Here is a 15,106-nt window from a genome sequence, read left to right on the forward strand (position 1 = left end):
CTTTCTCTGAGTCCGAGTTGTTTATCAAACGGTCTGTCGCTTTGACCGACTCTGACTGTTTGCCAACACACAGGATGTGAGGAAGTGAGAGAAGTGCGAAGTGGTGCAACGGTGCGTATGAGTAATGCAGCTTGTCTACAGTCATACTAATTAAATGGCACTAAAACTTGGACTTGACTGGCTGCCGCTTTGCCGCAGTATCGGTAATTAAAATCTAAAAAGAATCCAGTTCAGTCTGTTTGTCTTTCAGTCTGTCTTTCAACTACTTTGTACTTGCCTCGTGGCATGCTCAGTGCTATTTGCTTAAGCTGTAGTTATCGCTCGATGTGTGTGCCACATCTCTGTGTGTGTGTGTGTGTGCACAACCGAGTGCACTTGTTAACGTTGAGGTAAGCAAATAATGAGGTGCGCCACACACACAGAGACACAGAAATACAGACTGAAGCTTTTAATGAACGAAAGCGATAATCGTTGTGAATTGCACTGCAATTAAGCGTGTCAAAGGAAACAAGATTCTCTCCATGAGCACGAACTCGCATAGCTATAAAGAAAGCACACACTGGACACACACACTGTTTAAATATGCGTTTGCCAAGTGAAACACCTTTAGCTTTATGTGTGTAACATTTATTTCGATTCGACATTTAAATGAGCGGATAGCCGCCGTATCCATAAGCACGTCCATACAGTCCGCTACCATAGGAGTAAGGATAACGCAGTCCGTATCCTGCATAGTTGCCATAGCCTCCATAGCCTCCATAGCCACCGTATCCTCCATAGCCTCCGTAGCCGCCATAGCCACTATATCCCAAGCCTCCTAGACCGCCAAGTCCTCCAACTCCTCCAATTCCTCCAATTCCTCCTATGCCTCCGATGCCTCCAATTCCTCCGATGCCTAGGCCTGTGCCATAGCCTCCCAATCCGCTGCCGTAACCCAGTCCAGGATAGCCACCAAAGCCAGCCAGTTGTCTTGAGACTCTCGCTCTTTGTGTCTGCAGCTGCTCCACGGTGGCATCGTCATCATCATCCTGCAGCGGCTTGCCAACTGTTGCTTGGCAGCAGCAGGCGGCGACGATTAGCAGCGCATATAATCCAAATAAGGCGCAGTTCCGCATCGTGTTGCGACTCCTTAAGTTGTTTACCTAGTTTACCTTTTGCTACCTGGCAGTCGAAGTCGCAGTTGGAATTGCGGTTGTGTTGGCTGTGTTATCGTTGTAGTTTTGTGTGGTTGTGACTCGCGGTGTCGTGCAGCCAACTGTGACCTGGCCAGCAAATGTTATGGCCATTTATAGCCTTAGAACTTTGCGCATTAAATAGAAACTTTTGTTTCTTTTTGCTGCCTCCGTTTGCTTGTTAGCGAAATGAGACGCTAATGTAAACGTCATAAAACAAACTATTTAAATATGCGACGCAACGCAACGCAACGCAACTCGACTCGAAATGGAACAAAAAGGCCAATTCATATCGCTGCCACGAAATGGGCAACTTTTCGTCGTTGGCCAGTTTACAGCCAATGCCATTAGGCCGCACGCTAAGTGGCGTTCATGAAATCGAATGGGCACTGTAACCAAAGGGAGAGAGCGGAGGAAGTTTGTTTAAAGAGCTAAAACATTTCACTTTGCGCACAGGTTACTTTACACTGAAAGAAAAGAAATGTACTAAAATCAAGAATGAAATCTTCAATCAAGATTATACGATGTCAAAATAGAATCAAGAAGCTTTATTCTCAAATCAAGATAGAAATTCTATAAAAAATCTAAATTATATGATGTAAAAATTCAACCAGGAATAGACCTTCTTAAACCAAGATCAAAACTCTAAACAAAATTTTAGATTTTCAGATCTTAAAATTTAAGATTATAATTTTGAATGGAAAAATCTCTAGGTTGAAAAAATACGATAAAATATTAAATCAAGATAAAAAAAGTTAAAAAACCGATTGCGTGTTTTTAACACTTACAGGAACAACACATCGAAACCTTATCTAAAGATTTTTTCAACCTAAAAATCTTGTTTCAAACATATTTTATTTAAGCTCGAAGTGTTCTTATATCAACATTGGCAATCTTCTTTTGAATCTAGAATAAAACATTCTTTAAGCAAGATTTTAGACTTGAAATAAGATGTTTTTAATCTTTAAATAAAAATCTTGATTAAAGATTCTTTCAACCTACAAATCTTATTTCAAGATTTAGTAAGAAGTCAGATTTTAATCTTAAAATAATCTTAAAATAAAATGTTTCAATAAAATTCAAAGATTTTCTAACCTAAAAATCGTATATCAAGTTTGTTTGTTGAAGATCGAAAAAATCTTCAATCAAAATTTGCAAAACTTCTTTTCAATCTAGATTTTTTCTCTCTGTGTACTCTTCTCACTCTCTCTCTGTCGCTCTGTCTGCGGTCAGGTAAGCTGTGCAAATGTGCTAATTTCATTTGAAGGTTAGTTATGCTATTGACCAGGCCAAGACCCCTAAGGCCAAGCGCCAGGCGACCACAGCACACCGCTCACCTCACCGGTGTGACACTACACCGCACCGCAGCACACACCGCAACGCACACGCACACGTCATAAGCATCAAGTTTGGGTGCGTAAGTGTGAATTGCTGTTTGTTGATTGTTGTTGTTCTCCACGATGTTGCTGCTGCTTCTGCTTCTGCTCTTGTTGTTGTTGTTGTTTGGCTATTTACCAGTTTTGTTTGTTTGTTTGTTTGTCTTTGTTTGGCTGTTTAGCTGTTTGTTTTATGCGCGGCCTGACCATTAACAATACTCGATGATGGCTCTATGCTGCATGCCGCATGTCGCATGTGGCAAGAACCAAAAAAAAAACAAAGAAAAAAAGAATTCTAAAACCCAAGTCAAAGCCAAACCGCAGCGATATTTATTCATTTATGCAAAACGATCTTTCGCTTAGTCAAATTTTGAAGCACTTAAGCCAGTTCCCGAAAGTGGGTCAATTAATGCCGTCAACATCAAATCAGTCTGCACATCAGTCCAGACTCTCTGCTCTCCGCTCTACGCGACACTGAATAAATTAACGCCTGCACAAATACACAAAACGAATGAATGAAAAGAACAACACACGGAAAAATGTGCTGCATAAATTTTCAACAACTGTGGCCATATTTTCACAGCCTAAGGGAAATAGTTATTGCAATTATTCGTAATTAATGGAAACTAGCATAAATAAAATATAAAATAACTTCATTAAACGTATTTTTAATTATCGTTTGTTGCTCAAATGAAATTACCTGCAATATGAAATATTACAAATTAAATTAAATGTCGATAGAATAAGCAAGCATAAGCATATTATACAACTAAATGAAAGCTGATTAAATTTAACATTACTCATTCGTCGCTTTTTGACATCATTAATGAAAGAAACAAAATCGAATAAGCTAATAGACAAATAATTATTATTTGGCAAACATAACGAAAGAGCAAAATACAAGTTAAGCAGGTAGGAGTATACTCGACTTAGAGATACCCGTTATCCATTAATGACGAAAGCCAAACATTGCGGTATTTATTTTAAAATATACCAAATTAATATAATATATATATTTTTGTGGTATATTAATTTGGTATATTTTAAAATTAATACCGCAATGTTTGGTTGTTTGATATATATCAAATGAAATATTTAGTATATTGTTAGTATTTTCACGGTATATTAATTTGGTATATTTTGAAATTAATACCACGGTATACCAAATGATAGATTTGGTATATAACTATATTAACATACAAAATGAAACATTCGGTATATTTTTAGTATATTTGCGGTACATGATTTTGGTATATTTTCAAATGAATACCCTACTATACATGCAAAATATATCATAGAAGAAAAAGTATATCTCTATCTTATGGTCTCTGAGATCTAGAAGTTCACACGGACGGACAGACAGACGGACATGGCTATATCGTCTCGTCTGTTGACCCAGATCAAGAATATGCTTTATAGCGTCGGCAATGCCTCTCTCTACCTGTTTTATACATTTCCTGGAGGCACAAATTAAAAATACTCTTCCATTCTATAGCCATAGCGGGTATAAAAATGCCAAAATACAAGTTAAATAAGTAATAAGTAGCATTTAAGCTCTAAATTTAAACAATTTGTTGGTAAAGACATTACGCATACGCGCCGCAGTCTGTTGAATGACATTCGTGTTGTACGAGACAAAGGTAATTTTAAGACACGACACAACTCAAACTAAACTGACAAATGCTTTGTCTGCACTTGGTTTGGGGTTGTCGAACCTTAAACCGGTTTCTCGGTAGTGTTTAGCGTTAAAATTCCTGAAAAAAGCAACACAAAACATTTATCAATTGTATTTTAAAATGCACATTTTTTTAATTAATTTAATTGTATTGCCCGTTGCGCTTAGAATGATGTGCCCCAGTTTGGCATTTTACGGACAGCCACTTGACCAGCTGCCAGTTGGCTTTCAGTTTCCCTTGCTGTTGTCCTGGGACAGCCTTGCAGTAAGAGGAGGAGACAGAAGAGGAGTTTGTCTTGTTGGCCAATAAGTTTGCGTTATTATTATAGACCAGGCTATTGTTGTTGTTGTTTACGCTTAGTTAGACAGTTAATACAAAACTCTCTCGCTCTATCCCGCCCCCTCTCACACACAGAAAGTATCCATTTCATTTGGGAGTCGAAAGCCGAAAGCTGAAGGCTGAAAGCCGAAAGTTTAGTCCGGCCCTAACCAAAGCACTTCTAGTTTTATGGCTTGCTGGCGAATTCATATAAATTGGCTGCCCAAATAGCAACAGCAACTCAAACTTTGTGGCCATTAGAACTTGGTCGAAGCTGCTGCTATCGATTGCCAAAGTGGCAAGTGGCAAGGTGAAGATTTCTATAGTAGTTGTTGCCAGAAGAGGCGTTGCTCGTGATTTTCATTGATACACAATACGCTTGCAGTTTTCAGTTTGGATGCTAAATCATTTCACTTGCTGGCTATCGATTACCATTTACCTTTGAATATATTGTACTTACCTCAAATGGATTTGAGACAATTTCTCTTTCGGACACATTCAAGGAAACAATTTAATAAATGTTGCGCTTTGTAACAAAAAAGGTTAATCGCATCAAGTGGCCGTATGTCGATAAAGATTAAACGCCAGCTATAAAATTGTTCGCTTTTGACAAGCCGATTGCATTGTTAAAAAATTAACTCGGCTTTAAATTTACGCCTTTTGTTATCCCTTGACCCATTATCGTACTCTTTCCACTTGGCCTAAAGTTTTGCAGCTTTTGCTTTAAAGGGGAGAAAATAAAAGCAGGAAAAGAACGAAAGCAAAGGCATCTTTCTTCTTTCACAGGCTTTGAGCAATGCAAGTAACATTGGCGCAAGAAACTTTTTTGGCCTGAGCAAAAAATAAATGCCTGAAATACAGTTCAGCAAAATTCTTGAGCGACATTAAAAAGTTGATAACAAAGCCGTAAATAGCCAAAAGAGAGAAGAACGAAGAAGTAGAAGTATGTAGAAGGCAAAGGGTGTTGGAGCGTGGCCTTCACTTTGGTTTTGCCTTTGCGTTCATGCCATGACGCTACTTTATTTAGTCTTGTTATTTCTTATCGAATGCGTGTCCCAATAAATCTATAGCAGCACCCAACGTGTGTCATGGCAACGCCCCCTAAGAAGGCAGCCAGCCAGCCAGCCAGCTGTTGGGGATGCTCTAACGGATTATCCTTGTTTGACCAAACTGCTGTGCCAAGGAGCAACGACAGCAGCAGCAGCAGCAGCAGCTGATTGATTTGTTATTGAAAATATTAGGCCTGCTAAGAGCTCAGACAAATGCGAGGGGCGGGCGGAGGGCGAGGGGCAGAAACGTGCTGCTGGATACGCTTGAAACTTTTATAACTTTATGAGGGCGTTGTAATTTGATATCGCAAAGTTTTTTATTGCCTTTTATAGGCTTATAATTTGGCCGCGATGCTCTTGTAGCTACTCTCCTGCTTCTGCTCCTGTTCCCCATCATCCAAGAGTGGCTTCGCCTACGGGGCGTATGCTTGTTGTGCCTGCCTTTTTGTTTACACGTTATTTATGGCTTATAAATACGAATACAAGTGCGACTTCTTCTCGTTGTTGTTGTTGTTGCTTGCGAATTGTGAAACAACAAGAGCAACTCACATGTGGCCTGAGCTAACGCAATCTCTTAATGAGCATTAGAATTGCCGTAAAGCTGACAATGAAATTACGTATACGTACGCGAGTATATAATAGGATTAGCGGTCTATGTACTTTGCCGCTTCCACTTCCACTTGCTCGTGCTCGTGCTCTTGCTCCATCTTGACATAATTAGCAGCGACTCAGCTCCCAGAACAGGTTAGTTTTGTCATGCGGCAACATTGTTATTGTTGATTCCCCCAGAAGCACCGCAGAGAAGCAACAACAATGAGAACTGCAACAACGACAATAAGCTGGAGGGGATTTTTCTTGGCCATTTGATTATGCTCAGGAAATTTAATTGCTCGAAAGGGTCAGTAGCTCGTTAAGAATTAACTGGCATTCTCTCGCTCTCCGCTCTCTCAGTTCTAGCTGGACTCTTATATAAAGACTGTTTTGGACTTCGTTATGACCAGAAACGTTTCACTCATAGTCAAGGGCAATGCACAGTATTCTTCTGTACGTGTATCTAATAGTGCTAAGTGCTTGTGCTCTGCTCTCGAGCAGCACCCAACTGGGCGACCCCACAGCGGAAATGAAGCAACTGACTCTGGCGGATGTAAATCAGGCAACGGAGCAGCAGGAGCTAGCGGCTGTACGCTTGGCCAGACAGTTGGGTTTCGGTCGACGCTTTGGCAGATTTGGTCCTGGCGGAGGATTTGGAGGCGGTGGCGGCGGAGGAGGATTCGGTCCCGGTCCGGGCTTTGGTGGTGGAGGCTTTGGCGGTCGGCGATTTCATGGCAGACGTCGCTTTACCAACCCTGGTTTCTTTCCACAACCTCTGGGATTTTTCGGCTAAATGCCATCAATTTAATGTGAATGATAAAATCAAATCAAGTGAACAAAAAATAAAACACAACAATCTGCTCTTTCAATTAGCTTTTGCAATTAGTTCGAGAGTCGCTATATGATATAAATGCCAACGAATTATGCAATTCGAGTTTAGTTAGAAACGGAAAGATGAACACTTTAGCTTGGCAGTGCCAAGCTCTGCTCCTGCTCAGCTCGCTGTTGCTGGGCTTTGTTTCGGTGGACGTCGGAGCTCAGGAACCCGTTGATGTGGATCGTCCAGTGGATCGTCCCGCAGATGCTGCACTTCATCGTACAGCACGTCAGACTACAGTTCAGAATACTAATGTAAATGCAATCGGTGGATGTCCTTTTAGTAACTGCGGTGGTTCTGGCGGCGGTGGTTCTTCCGGAGGTGGCTCTTCAGGAGGTGGTTCTTCAGGAGGTGGTTCCTCAGGAGGTGGATCTTCAGGTGGTGGCTCCTCAGGTGGTGGATCTTCAGGTGGAGGCTCCTCAGGTGGTGGATCCTCTGGAGGAAGAGGCTCTTCAGGTGGCGGAGGCGGCGTCGGTGGAGGTGGCGGCGGCTTCGGAGGAGGCGTCGGTAGTGGCGGTATACTCGGACTGGGCCTTGGACTGGGTCTTGGTTAGACAGTTGCCACGTCAAAACTTAAAGCAAAAACAAAGATACTATGCCGTAAAAAGTGAAACATTAGCAAAGGAAAGACGGGTTAAGGTTTTGGGATTAGAGGTTTTAGGATAAGGGATACGGAATTCGACATATTGCGAATGTGCTTTAATACATAACGATATTAAAATATTATTAATTTCAATATTACTTGATATTTGGTTTTAGAAGTAGTAAAAGTTATCATAAATTAAATATAGAAACAAAATTTATTAACTGAAGAACGCTTTCATGTTATTATTCTACTTTAATACATACTTGTATATTTAAGAAGCTATATTTAGCCATTTGTGCTATTTTTATACCCGCTACCCATAGGGTAGAAGGGTATTATAACTTTGAGCCTGCAGGAAATGTATGTAACAGGTAGAACGAGGCATCTCCGACCCTATAAAGTATATATATTCTTGATCAGCATCATTAGCCGTGACGATGTAGCCATGTCCGTCTATCCGTCTATCCGTCTCTCTGTCTGTCCGTATGAATCAGTGGATCTTAGAGACTATAAGAGATAGAGCTATAATTTTTTTCGACAGCAATTGTTATGTTTGCACGTAGATCAAGTTTGTTTCAAATTTTTGCCACGCCCCCTTCCGCCCACGCAAATCCTGGAGGAGGATTTGAAGGCGGCGGAGGAGGATACGGTCCCGGTCCGGGCTTTGGTGGTGGAGGCTTTGGCGGTCGGCGATTTCTTGGCAGACGTCGATTCGCCAACCCTGGTTTCCTTCCACAACCTCTGGGATTTCTCCGCTAAATGCCATCAATTTAATCCGAATGATAAAATCAAATCAAGAAGCGAACAACAAAAAATAAAACACAACAATCTGCTCTTTCAATTAGCTTTTGCAATTAGTTCGAGAGTCGCTATATAAATGCCAGCGAACTGCATCGAGTTTAGTTAGAATCGGAAAGATGAACACTTTAGCTTGGCAGTGCCAAGCTCTACTGCTGCTCAGCTCGCTGTTGCTGGGCTTTGTTTCCGTGGACGTCGGAGCTCAGGAACCCGTTGATGTAGATAGTTCAGTGGATCGTCCAGCGGAGCGTCCCGCAGATGCTGCAGTTGATCGCACAGCACGTCAGATTTCAATTCAGAATACCAATGTAAATGCTATTGGTGGATGTCCTTTCCGTAAATGCGGAGGTCCTGGCGGCGGTGGTTCTTCCGGTGGAGGTTCTTCCGGAGGTGGTTCCTCAGGTGGTGGCTCCTCAGGTGGAAGCTCCTCAGGTGGTGGCTCCTCAGGTGGTGGCTCCTCAGGTAATGGATCCTCTGGAGGGAGCGGCTCTTCAGGTGGAGGCACCTCTTCTGGAGGAAGTTCCTCTGGAGGAAGTTCATCTGGAGGAGGATCTTCTGGTGGAGGTCGTGGAGGTGGCCGTAGAGGATGTCGTGGTGGCCGTGGACCACGCTGTCGGGGAGGCGGACGTGGAGGTGGCGGCGGTCGTGGAGGTGGCGGACGTGGTGGAGGTGGCCGAGGAGGGGGAGGTGGACGACCTGGACGACCTGGACGTCCTGGCAGTGGCGGAGGCGGCTTCGGTGGAGGTGGCGGCGGCTTCGGAGGAGGCGTCGGTGGTGGCGGTGTACTTGGACTGGGCCTTGGACTGGGTCTTGGTTAGACAGTTGCCACGTCAAAACTTAAAGCAAAAACAAAGATACTATGCTGTAAAAAGGGAAAGATTAGCAAAGGAAAAACGGGTTAAGGTTTTGGGATTAGAGGTTTTAGGATTAGGATCGTGGAATTCGACATATTGCGAATGTGCTTTAATACATAAAGATATTAAAATATTATTAATTTCAATATTACTTGATATTTGGTTTTAGAAGTAGTAAAAGTTATCATAAATTAAATATAGAAACAAAATTTATTAACTGAAGAACGCTTTCATGTTATTATTCTACTTTAATACATACTTTTATGTTGAAGAATCTATTTTTAGCCGTTTGTTCTATTTTTAAATTATGTCATCTTCAAATCTTGAAGACAACTATGTTAAAAGGCAAACCATAATAAAGTGTGTCTTCGCAGTCTTCAGTTGTTATTGTGAATCGTGTGTAGGACGCCACCGGAAACAAGTGTTTCGTTTGATTTAAATTCAAAACAATGGTAGCGCGTGCGCTTTTGTTCTTTTTTTTTTTGAGTCTAATGCGAATATAGAGGCTATTCAGACTAACTATTTTTGGCACAGATGTTGTGTAAAATTGGCAGAGCGCTTTGCCCAAAAGTCAGCAGTTGTGTAAATATTAAATGACTCTCTATTGAAGGGCAATTGCTCGAACTCTAACGACGCGTTCTGTGACGCAGGTTCTATGTAAGCTTCTAAACAAAAATATCATCGATGTTATTGTGACAGCTGCAGAGGAACTTTCCACTCACTAGCAGAGATCTAACTGAGATATATTAGCCTATATAAAGAGTAGGTTCATCTGCAACTAATCATAGCTTGTCTTCCGACTCAGCTTAAACATGAGGGTTCTAACTTTGATTCTTGGCTGTGCCATCCTGACTATTTGCTTGGTGAAGAGGGCCGACGGTGTGGCATGTACCTCGACGGATCCCGACACTCCGACTGGTTGCACGGATTGCTCCTTGACGGCAAATGCCTCGGCTGCTGACTGCACAACCACGACGACCACAACCACGACAACAACAACTGAATCCAGCGCCTCAGGCTCCGATCCCACATCCACATCCACTACCGAATCTTCTAGCGCCACCACCAGCACAACTGCTAGCTCTAGCTCCACCAGCTCCGGTTCTAGCTCTAGCTCTAGCTCGGATGCCGCAACTATTGCTAGGTTGAGGAGGAGGATAGCTCGTCTGAGGCGCCTGCAGCGTCTGAGGGCCGCCAGACAAAGGGAACTCCGTCGCAAGCGTGCGGCTGCTGCAAGGAGGAGGGCAGCCAGGAGAGCAGCTGCTTCCAGGAGAAACAGAAACAGGAGGAGGAGTGGTTAGGGAAATTGTATAACAATAAACATAGAATATAGCAGCAGTTATTCATCTGGAGTTCTTTATACTGGAGGGTGGAAGGGTATTAAAAATCTCTGTTAACCGGAGGTTCCAGAAGGAGGCAACTCTCTTTATATTTTTGATTAGAAGAAAAGGGACATCTTTATACGGAGAGATCTCACGTCTAGATCTCATATACTATAAAAGATAGAGGATCAATTATAGCTGCCGATGTTTACTTACAGTTTTTTTTTTGTATTGTTTAGTATATTGTTAAAATATACATTATGGTATATTTTAGTCTTTTTAGAAACAAACTTTGTGATATTTGTATATGTGCTGATCTAAAATACTAAATATAATTATTTGGTATATTTTTGTATATTGGCATACCTGAGTATTTTTTGCATATTGGCGTAACTTAGCAATTCAACAGCCAATTCATTACTGACTTATGCCATTCTACAATTATATACACAAAGTAAGAAAGTTACAGTCGAGTGTGCTCGACTGTGAGATACCCGCTACCCATTTTGAATAAAAGCAAAATATTGCGGTATTTTTTTTCAAAATATACCAAAAATACACATATGATAAAAATATACGGTATAACGGAATATTTGTTATATCGATATAGTACCTCATTCAAAATACCAGATTGTCGACCAAAGCAACTAAGTCCTCTAATACGTAGGAGGTTTTGCCCATACAAAAGTATTTCTTTAATAACTTCCACAATTTTTATCTGATCGCATTCAAATAAGAAATCATAAATAGTATGTTATAGTTATTAATATATACAGCAAAATTCGCAGCTGCAGTTTGAAAATTACGCTTGTTATTCGATTTTATTGATTTGCGGGGGCGGAAGTGAGCGTGGCAAAAATTTAAAACAAACTTGATCTGCGTGCAAACATAACAAATGCTGTCGAAACAAAATTATAGCTCTATCTTTTATAGTCTCTGAGATCTAGGTGTTACTACGCACGGACGGACAGACAGACAGACGGGCATGGCTAGATCGTCTCCGCTGTTGACGCTGATTAAGAATATATACTCTTTATAGGGTCGGAGATGCCTTCTTCTACCTGTTACATATGTACATTTCCTGCCGGCACAAAGTTATAATACCTTTCTACCCTTTGGGTAGCGGGTATAAAAATATACCAAATATTTATATTTAGTATTCTAGATCAGCACACAAAAGAGTACTACGAAGTTTGGTTCTACATTTTTCATCACATTTGCAATCAAATTTTGTAAATCATTAGAATTTCAGAGATTATTGTGGGTATCAGAACATTGCTTTCAAATTACACTTGCCATTCCTTTTGCGTGGGCTTTGAAAAATGTAAAACGCGACAATAACAAGTGTTATCATATATGATGTCTTATCTTTTATAGTCTCTGAGTTGTTTATATGGATAGACATAAAGACAGACCGTAATGGCCATATTATCTCACCATATGATCCTTTTTAATTATTAAGAATATGTGTACATACATACTTAATGTGTTCGATTATTAAACGTAGAGTAGAAGTTCTGCAAGTAATTGGGAGAAGATAAACAAATCCCAGAATTTGACATAAAGAAAGCCTGAGCTATACATATGATATTTGGAATTTTAAAAATATTATACAACTTCCAAGAAAATTTTTCGAATCAAGATCTAATTATTAGCAAGCAAAAAAGCTAAACCTATTAAAATAATGAGAATATATTTCCTTATATTCTTATTTTTTTATTTCTGATCAATAAATGATGGAGCTTAGGACTGTCAACAGGCTTTCAGAAATGAACGGGTTATTAATGCAATTGAGACATTAAGAGGATATTCCTTTAGAATTCCATAATAAAAAAAGATTACTAGATCAAAATAATAAAATGGGAAAATATATATAAATCTTACTACAATATGCATATTATATCTGATCACATGCTGAATAAATCGTATCGTTTTTATCTACTTTGCTATCTTAATAGTCACAAAACCAGACTTGCTGTAAAAAGTAAAAAAGGAGCAAAGGAAAGACGGGTTAAGGTTTTGGGATTAGAGGTTTTAAGATTAGGGATACGGAATTCGACATATTGCGAATATGCTTTAATACATAATGATATTAAATTATCATTAATTTCGATATTACTTGATATTTGGTTTTAGAAGTAGTGAAAGTTATCATAAATAAAACAAGTAAGAAAGCTACAGTTCAGTGTGCTCGACTGTGAATAAAAGCAAAATATTCCGGTATTATTTTCAAAATTTACCGAATACTACAAAAATACTGAAAATATACCAATCGGTATATTTGTTATATCGATATAGTACAACATTCAAAATATACCATAGACGGCAGTATATAACAGATTGTCGTTATTGTTGTATACATCAAAATTCGCAGCTCTAGCTTTAAAATTACGCTTGCTATTCGATTTTTTTTGATTTTCAGCGGCGGAAGGAGGCGTGGCAAAAATTTGAAACAAACTTGATCTGCGTGTAAACATAACAAATGCTGTCGAAAAAAAATTATAGTTCTATCTCTTATAGTCTCTGAGATCTAGGTCTTCATACGGACGGACGGACAGACGAACATGACTAGATCGTCTCGGCTTTTGACGCTGATCAAGAATATATATACTTTATAGGGTCGGAGATGCCTCCTTCTACCTGTTACATACATTTCCTGTAGGCACAAAGTCTACCCTATGGGTAGCGGGTATAATGAATAAACAAAATTTATTAACTGAAGAACACTTTCATGTTATTATTCTACTTTAATACATACTTTTATGTTGAAGAATCTATTTTTAGCCAATTGTGCTATTTTTATTACTATGCCATCTTCAAATCTTGAAGACAACTAAAAGACAAACAATAATAAAGTGTGTCTTCGCAGACTTCAGTTGTTATTGTGAATCGTGTGTAGGACGCCACCGGAAACAAGTGTTTCGTTTGATTTAAAATTAAAACAATGGTAGCGCGTGCGCTTTTGTTCTTTTTTTGAGTCTAATGCGAATATAGAGGCTATTCAGACTAACTATTTTTGGCACAGATGTTGTGTAAAATTGGCAGAGCGCTTTGCCCAAAAGTCAGCAGTTGTGTAAATATTAAATGACTCTCTATTGAAGGGCAATTGCTCGAACTCTAACGACGCGTTCTGTGACGCAGGTTCTATGTAAGCTTCTAAACAAAAATATCATCGATGTTATTGTGACAGCTGCAGAGGAACTTTCCACTCACTAGCAGAGATCTAACTGAGATATATTAGCCTATATAAAGAGTAGGTTCATCTGCAACTAATCATAGCTTGTCTTCCGACTCAGCTTAAACATGAGAGTTCTAACTTTGATTCTGGGCTGTGCCATCCTGACCATCTGCCTGGTGAAGAGGGCCGACGGTGTGGCGTGCACCTCGACGGATCCCGACACTCCGACTGGTTGCACAGATTGCTCCTTGACGGCAAATGCCTCGGCTGCTGACTGCACAACCACGACGACCACAACCACGACAACAACAACTGAATCCAGCGCCTCAGGCTCCGATCCCACATCCACATCCACTACCGAATCTTCTAGCGCCACCACCACCACAACTGCTAGCTCTAGCTCCACCAGCTCCGGTTCTAGCTCTAGCTCTAGCTCGGATGCCGCAACTATTGCTAGGTTGAGGAGGAGGATAGCTCGTCTGAGGCGCCTGCAGCGTCTGAGGGCCGCCAGACAAAGGGAACTCCGTCGTAAGCGTGCGGCTGCTGCAAAGGAGGAGGGCAGCCAGGAGAGCAGCTGCTTCCAGGAGAAACAGGAACAGGAGGAGGAGTGGTTAGGGAAATTGTAAATCAATAAACATAGAATATAGCAGCAGTTATTCATCTAGAGTTGTTTATACTGGAGGGTGGAAGGGTATTAAAAATCTTTGTTAACCGGAGGTTCTAGAAGGAGGCATCTCTCTCTTTATATTCTTGATCAAGAGAAAAGGGACATCAGTCTATTTGTTCGTATGAATGTTTAGATCTCATATACTATAAAAGATAGAGGATCAATTGAAATGATCAAGATGAAGTTTATTTAAAATTTGGCCCGCCCAAGCAAAACAAATGACAAACATATTGTGCTACCCACAAAATTACGGATGCCTAGTGTTAAAAAATACCATTTGGTTTCAATGCGATTGCAAACTTTTAAGTTATCCCTAAAATTATGTTATATTTCAAAGAGCCTATACGGTATTATTTGGTATTTTTTAGTACATTGTAAAAATACACATTATGGTATATTTTAATTTTTTTTAGAAACAAACTTTGTGATATTCGTATATGTGCTGATCTCAAATACCAAATATAATTATTTGGTATATTTTTGTTCACTGAATTATGTCATTCTACAAAAATATTGAAAAATATACCAAATATTTATATTTATTATTTTAGATCAGCACACAAAAGAGTGCTACGAAGTTTGGCCTTTACATTTTCCATCTCATTGCAACCAAATGTTGATGAATCATAAAGATTTCAGGTA

At 40.1% G+C, this 15,106-nt stretch overlaps 5 protein-coding genes across 5 annotated transcripts; 4 read left to right on the plus strand and 1 right to left on the minus strand.

Moving 5' to 3' along the window:
* Positions 1 to 571: 571 nt before the first annotated feature.
* On the minus strand, positions 572 to 1,268 carry LOC133837999 (uncharacterized). Its single transcript, XM_062268921.1, has one exon. The coding sequence runs from the start codon at positions 1,113 to 1,115 to the stop codon at positions 645 to 647; it is 471 nt and encodes a 156-aa protein (XP_062124905.1). The 5' UTR covers positions 1,116 to 1,268; the 3' UTR covers positions 572 to 644.
* A 5,307-nt stretch (positions 1,269 to 6,575) lies between these two features.
* LOC133837391 (keratin, type II cytoskeletal 2 epidermal) lies at positions 6,576 to 7,048 on the plus strand. The gene has a single exon (XM_062268135.1). The coding sequence runs from the start codon at positions 6,619 to 6,621 to the stop codon at positions 6,973 to 6,975; it is 357 nt and encodes a 118-aa protein (XP_062124119.1). The 5' UTR covers positions 6,576 to 6,618; the 3' UTR covers positions 6,976 to 7,048.
* Positions 7,049 to 8,662: 1,614 nt separating this feature from the next.
* Positions 8,663 to 9,520, plus strand: LOC133837364 (uncharacterized). Its single transcript, XM_062268100.1, has 2 exons — positions 8,663 to 8,845; positions 8,876 to 9,520. Exons 1-2 carry the CDS (start codon positions 8,756 to 8,758, stop codon positions 9,464 to 9,466), a joined length of 681 nt encoding a protein of 226 aa, XP_062124084.1. The 5' UTR covers positions 8,663 to 8,755; the 3' UTR covers positions 9,467 to 9,520.
* A 589-nt stretch (positions 9,521 to 10,109) lies between these two features.
* LOC133836838 (osteocalcin 2-like) lies at positions 10,110 to 10,598 on the plus strand. The gene has a single exon (XM_062267426.1). The coding sequence runs from the start codon at positions 10,110 to 10,112 to the stop codon at positions 10,596 to 10,598; it is 489 nt and encodes a 162-aa protein (XP_062123410.1).
* Positions 10,599 to 13,886: 3,288 nt separating this feature from the next.
* LOC133838367 (protein new-glue 2-like) lies at positions 13,887 to 14,467 on the plus strand. Its single transcript, XM_062269441.1, has one exon. The coding sequence runs from the start codon at positions 13,923 to 13,925 to the stop codon at positions 14,421 to 14,423; it is 501 nt and encodes a 166-aa protein (XP_062125425.1). The 5' UTR covers positions 13,887 to 13,922; the 3' UTR covers positions 14,424 to 14,467.
* Positions 14,468 to 15,106: the final 639 nt, after the last annotated feature.

This window comes from Drosophila sulfurigaster, chromosome 2R (genome assembly GCF_023558435.1).
Source record: "Drosophila sulfurigaster albostrigata strain 15112-1811.04 chromosome 2R, ASM2355843v2, whole genome shotgun sequence".
NCBI classification, from domain to species: domain Eukaryota; kingdom Metazoa; phylum Arthropoda; class Insecta; order Diptera; family Drosophilidae; genus Drosophila; species Drosophila sulfurigaster.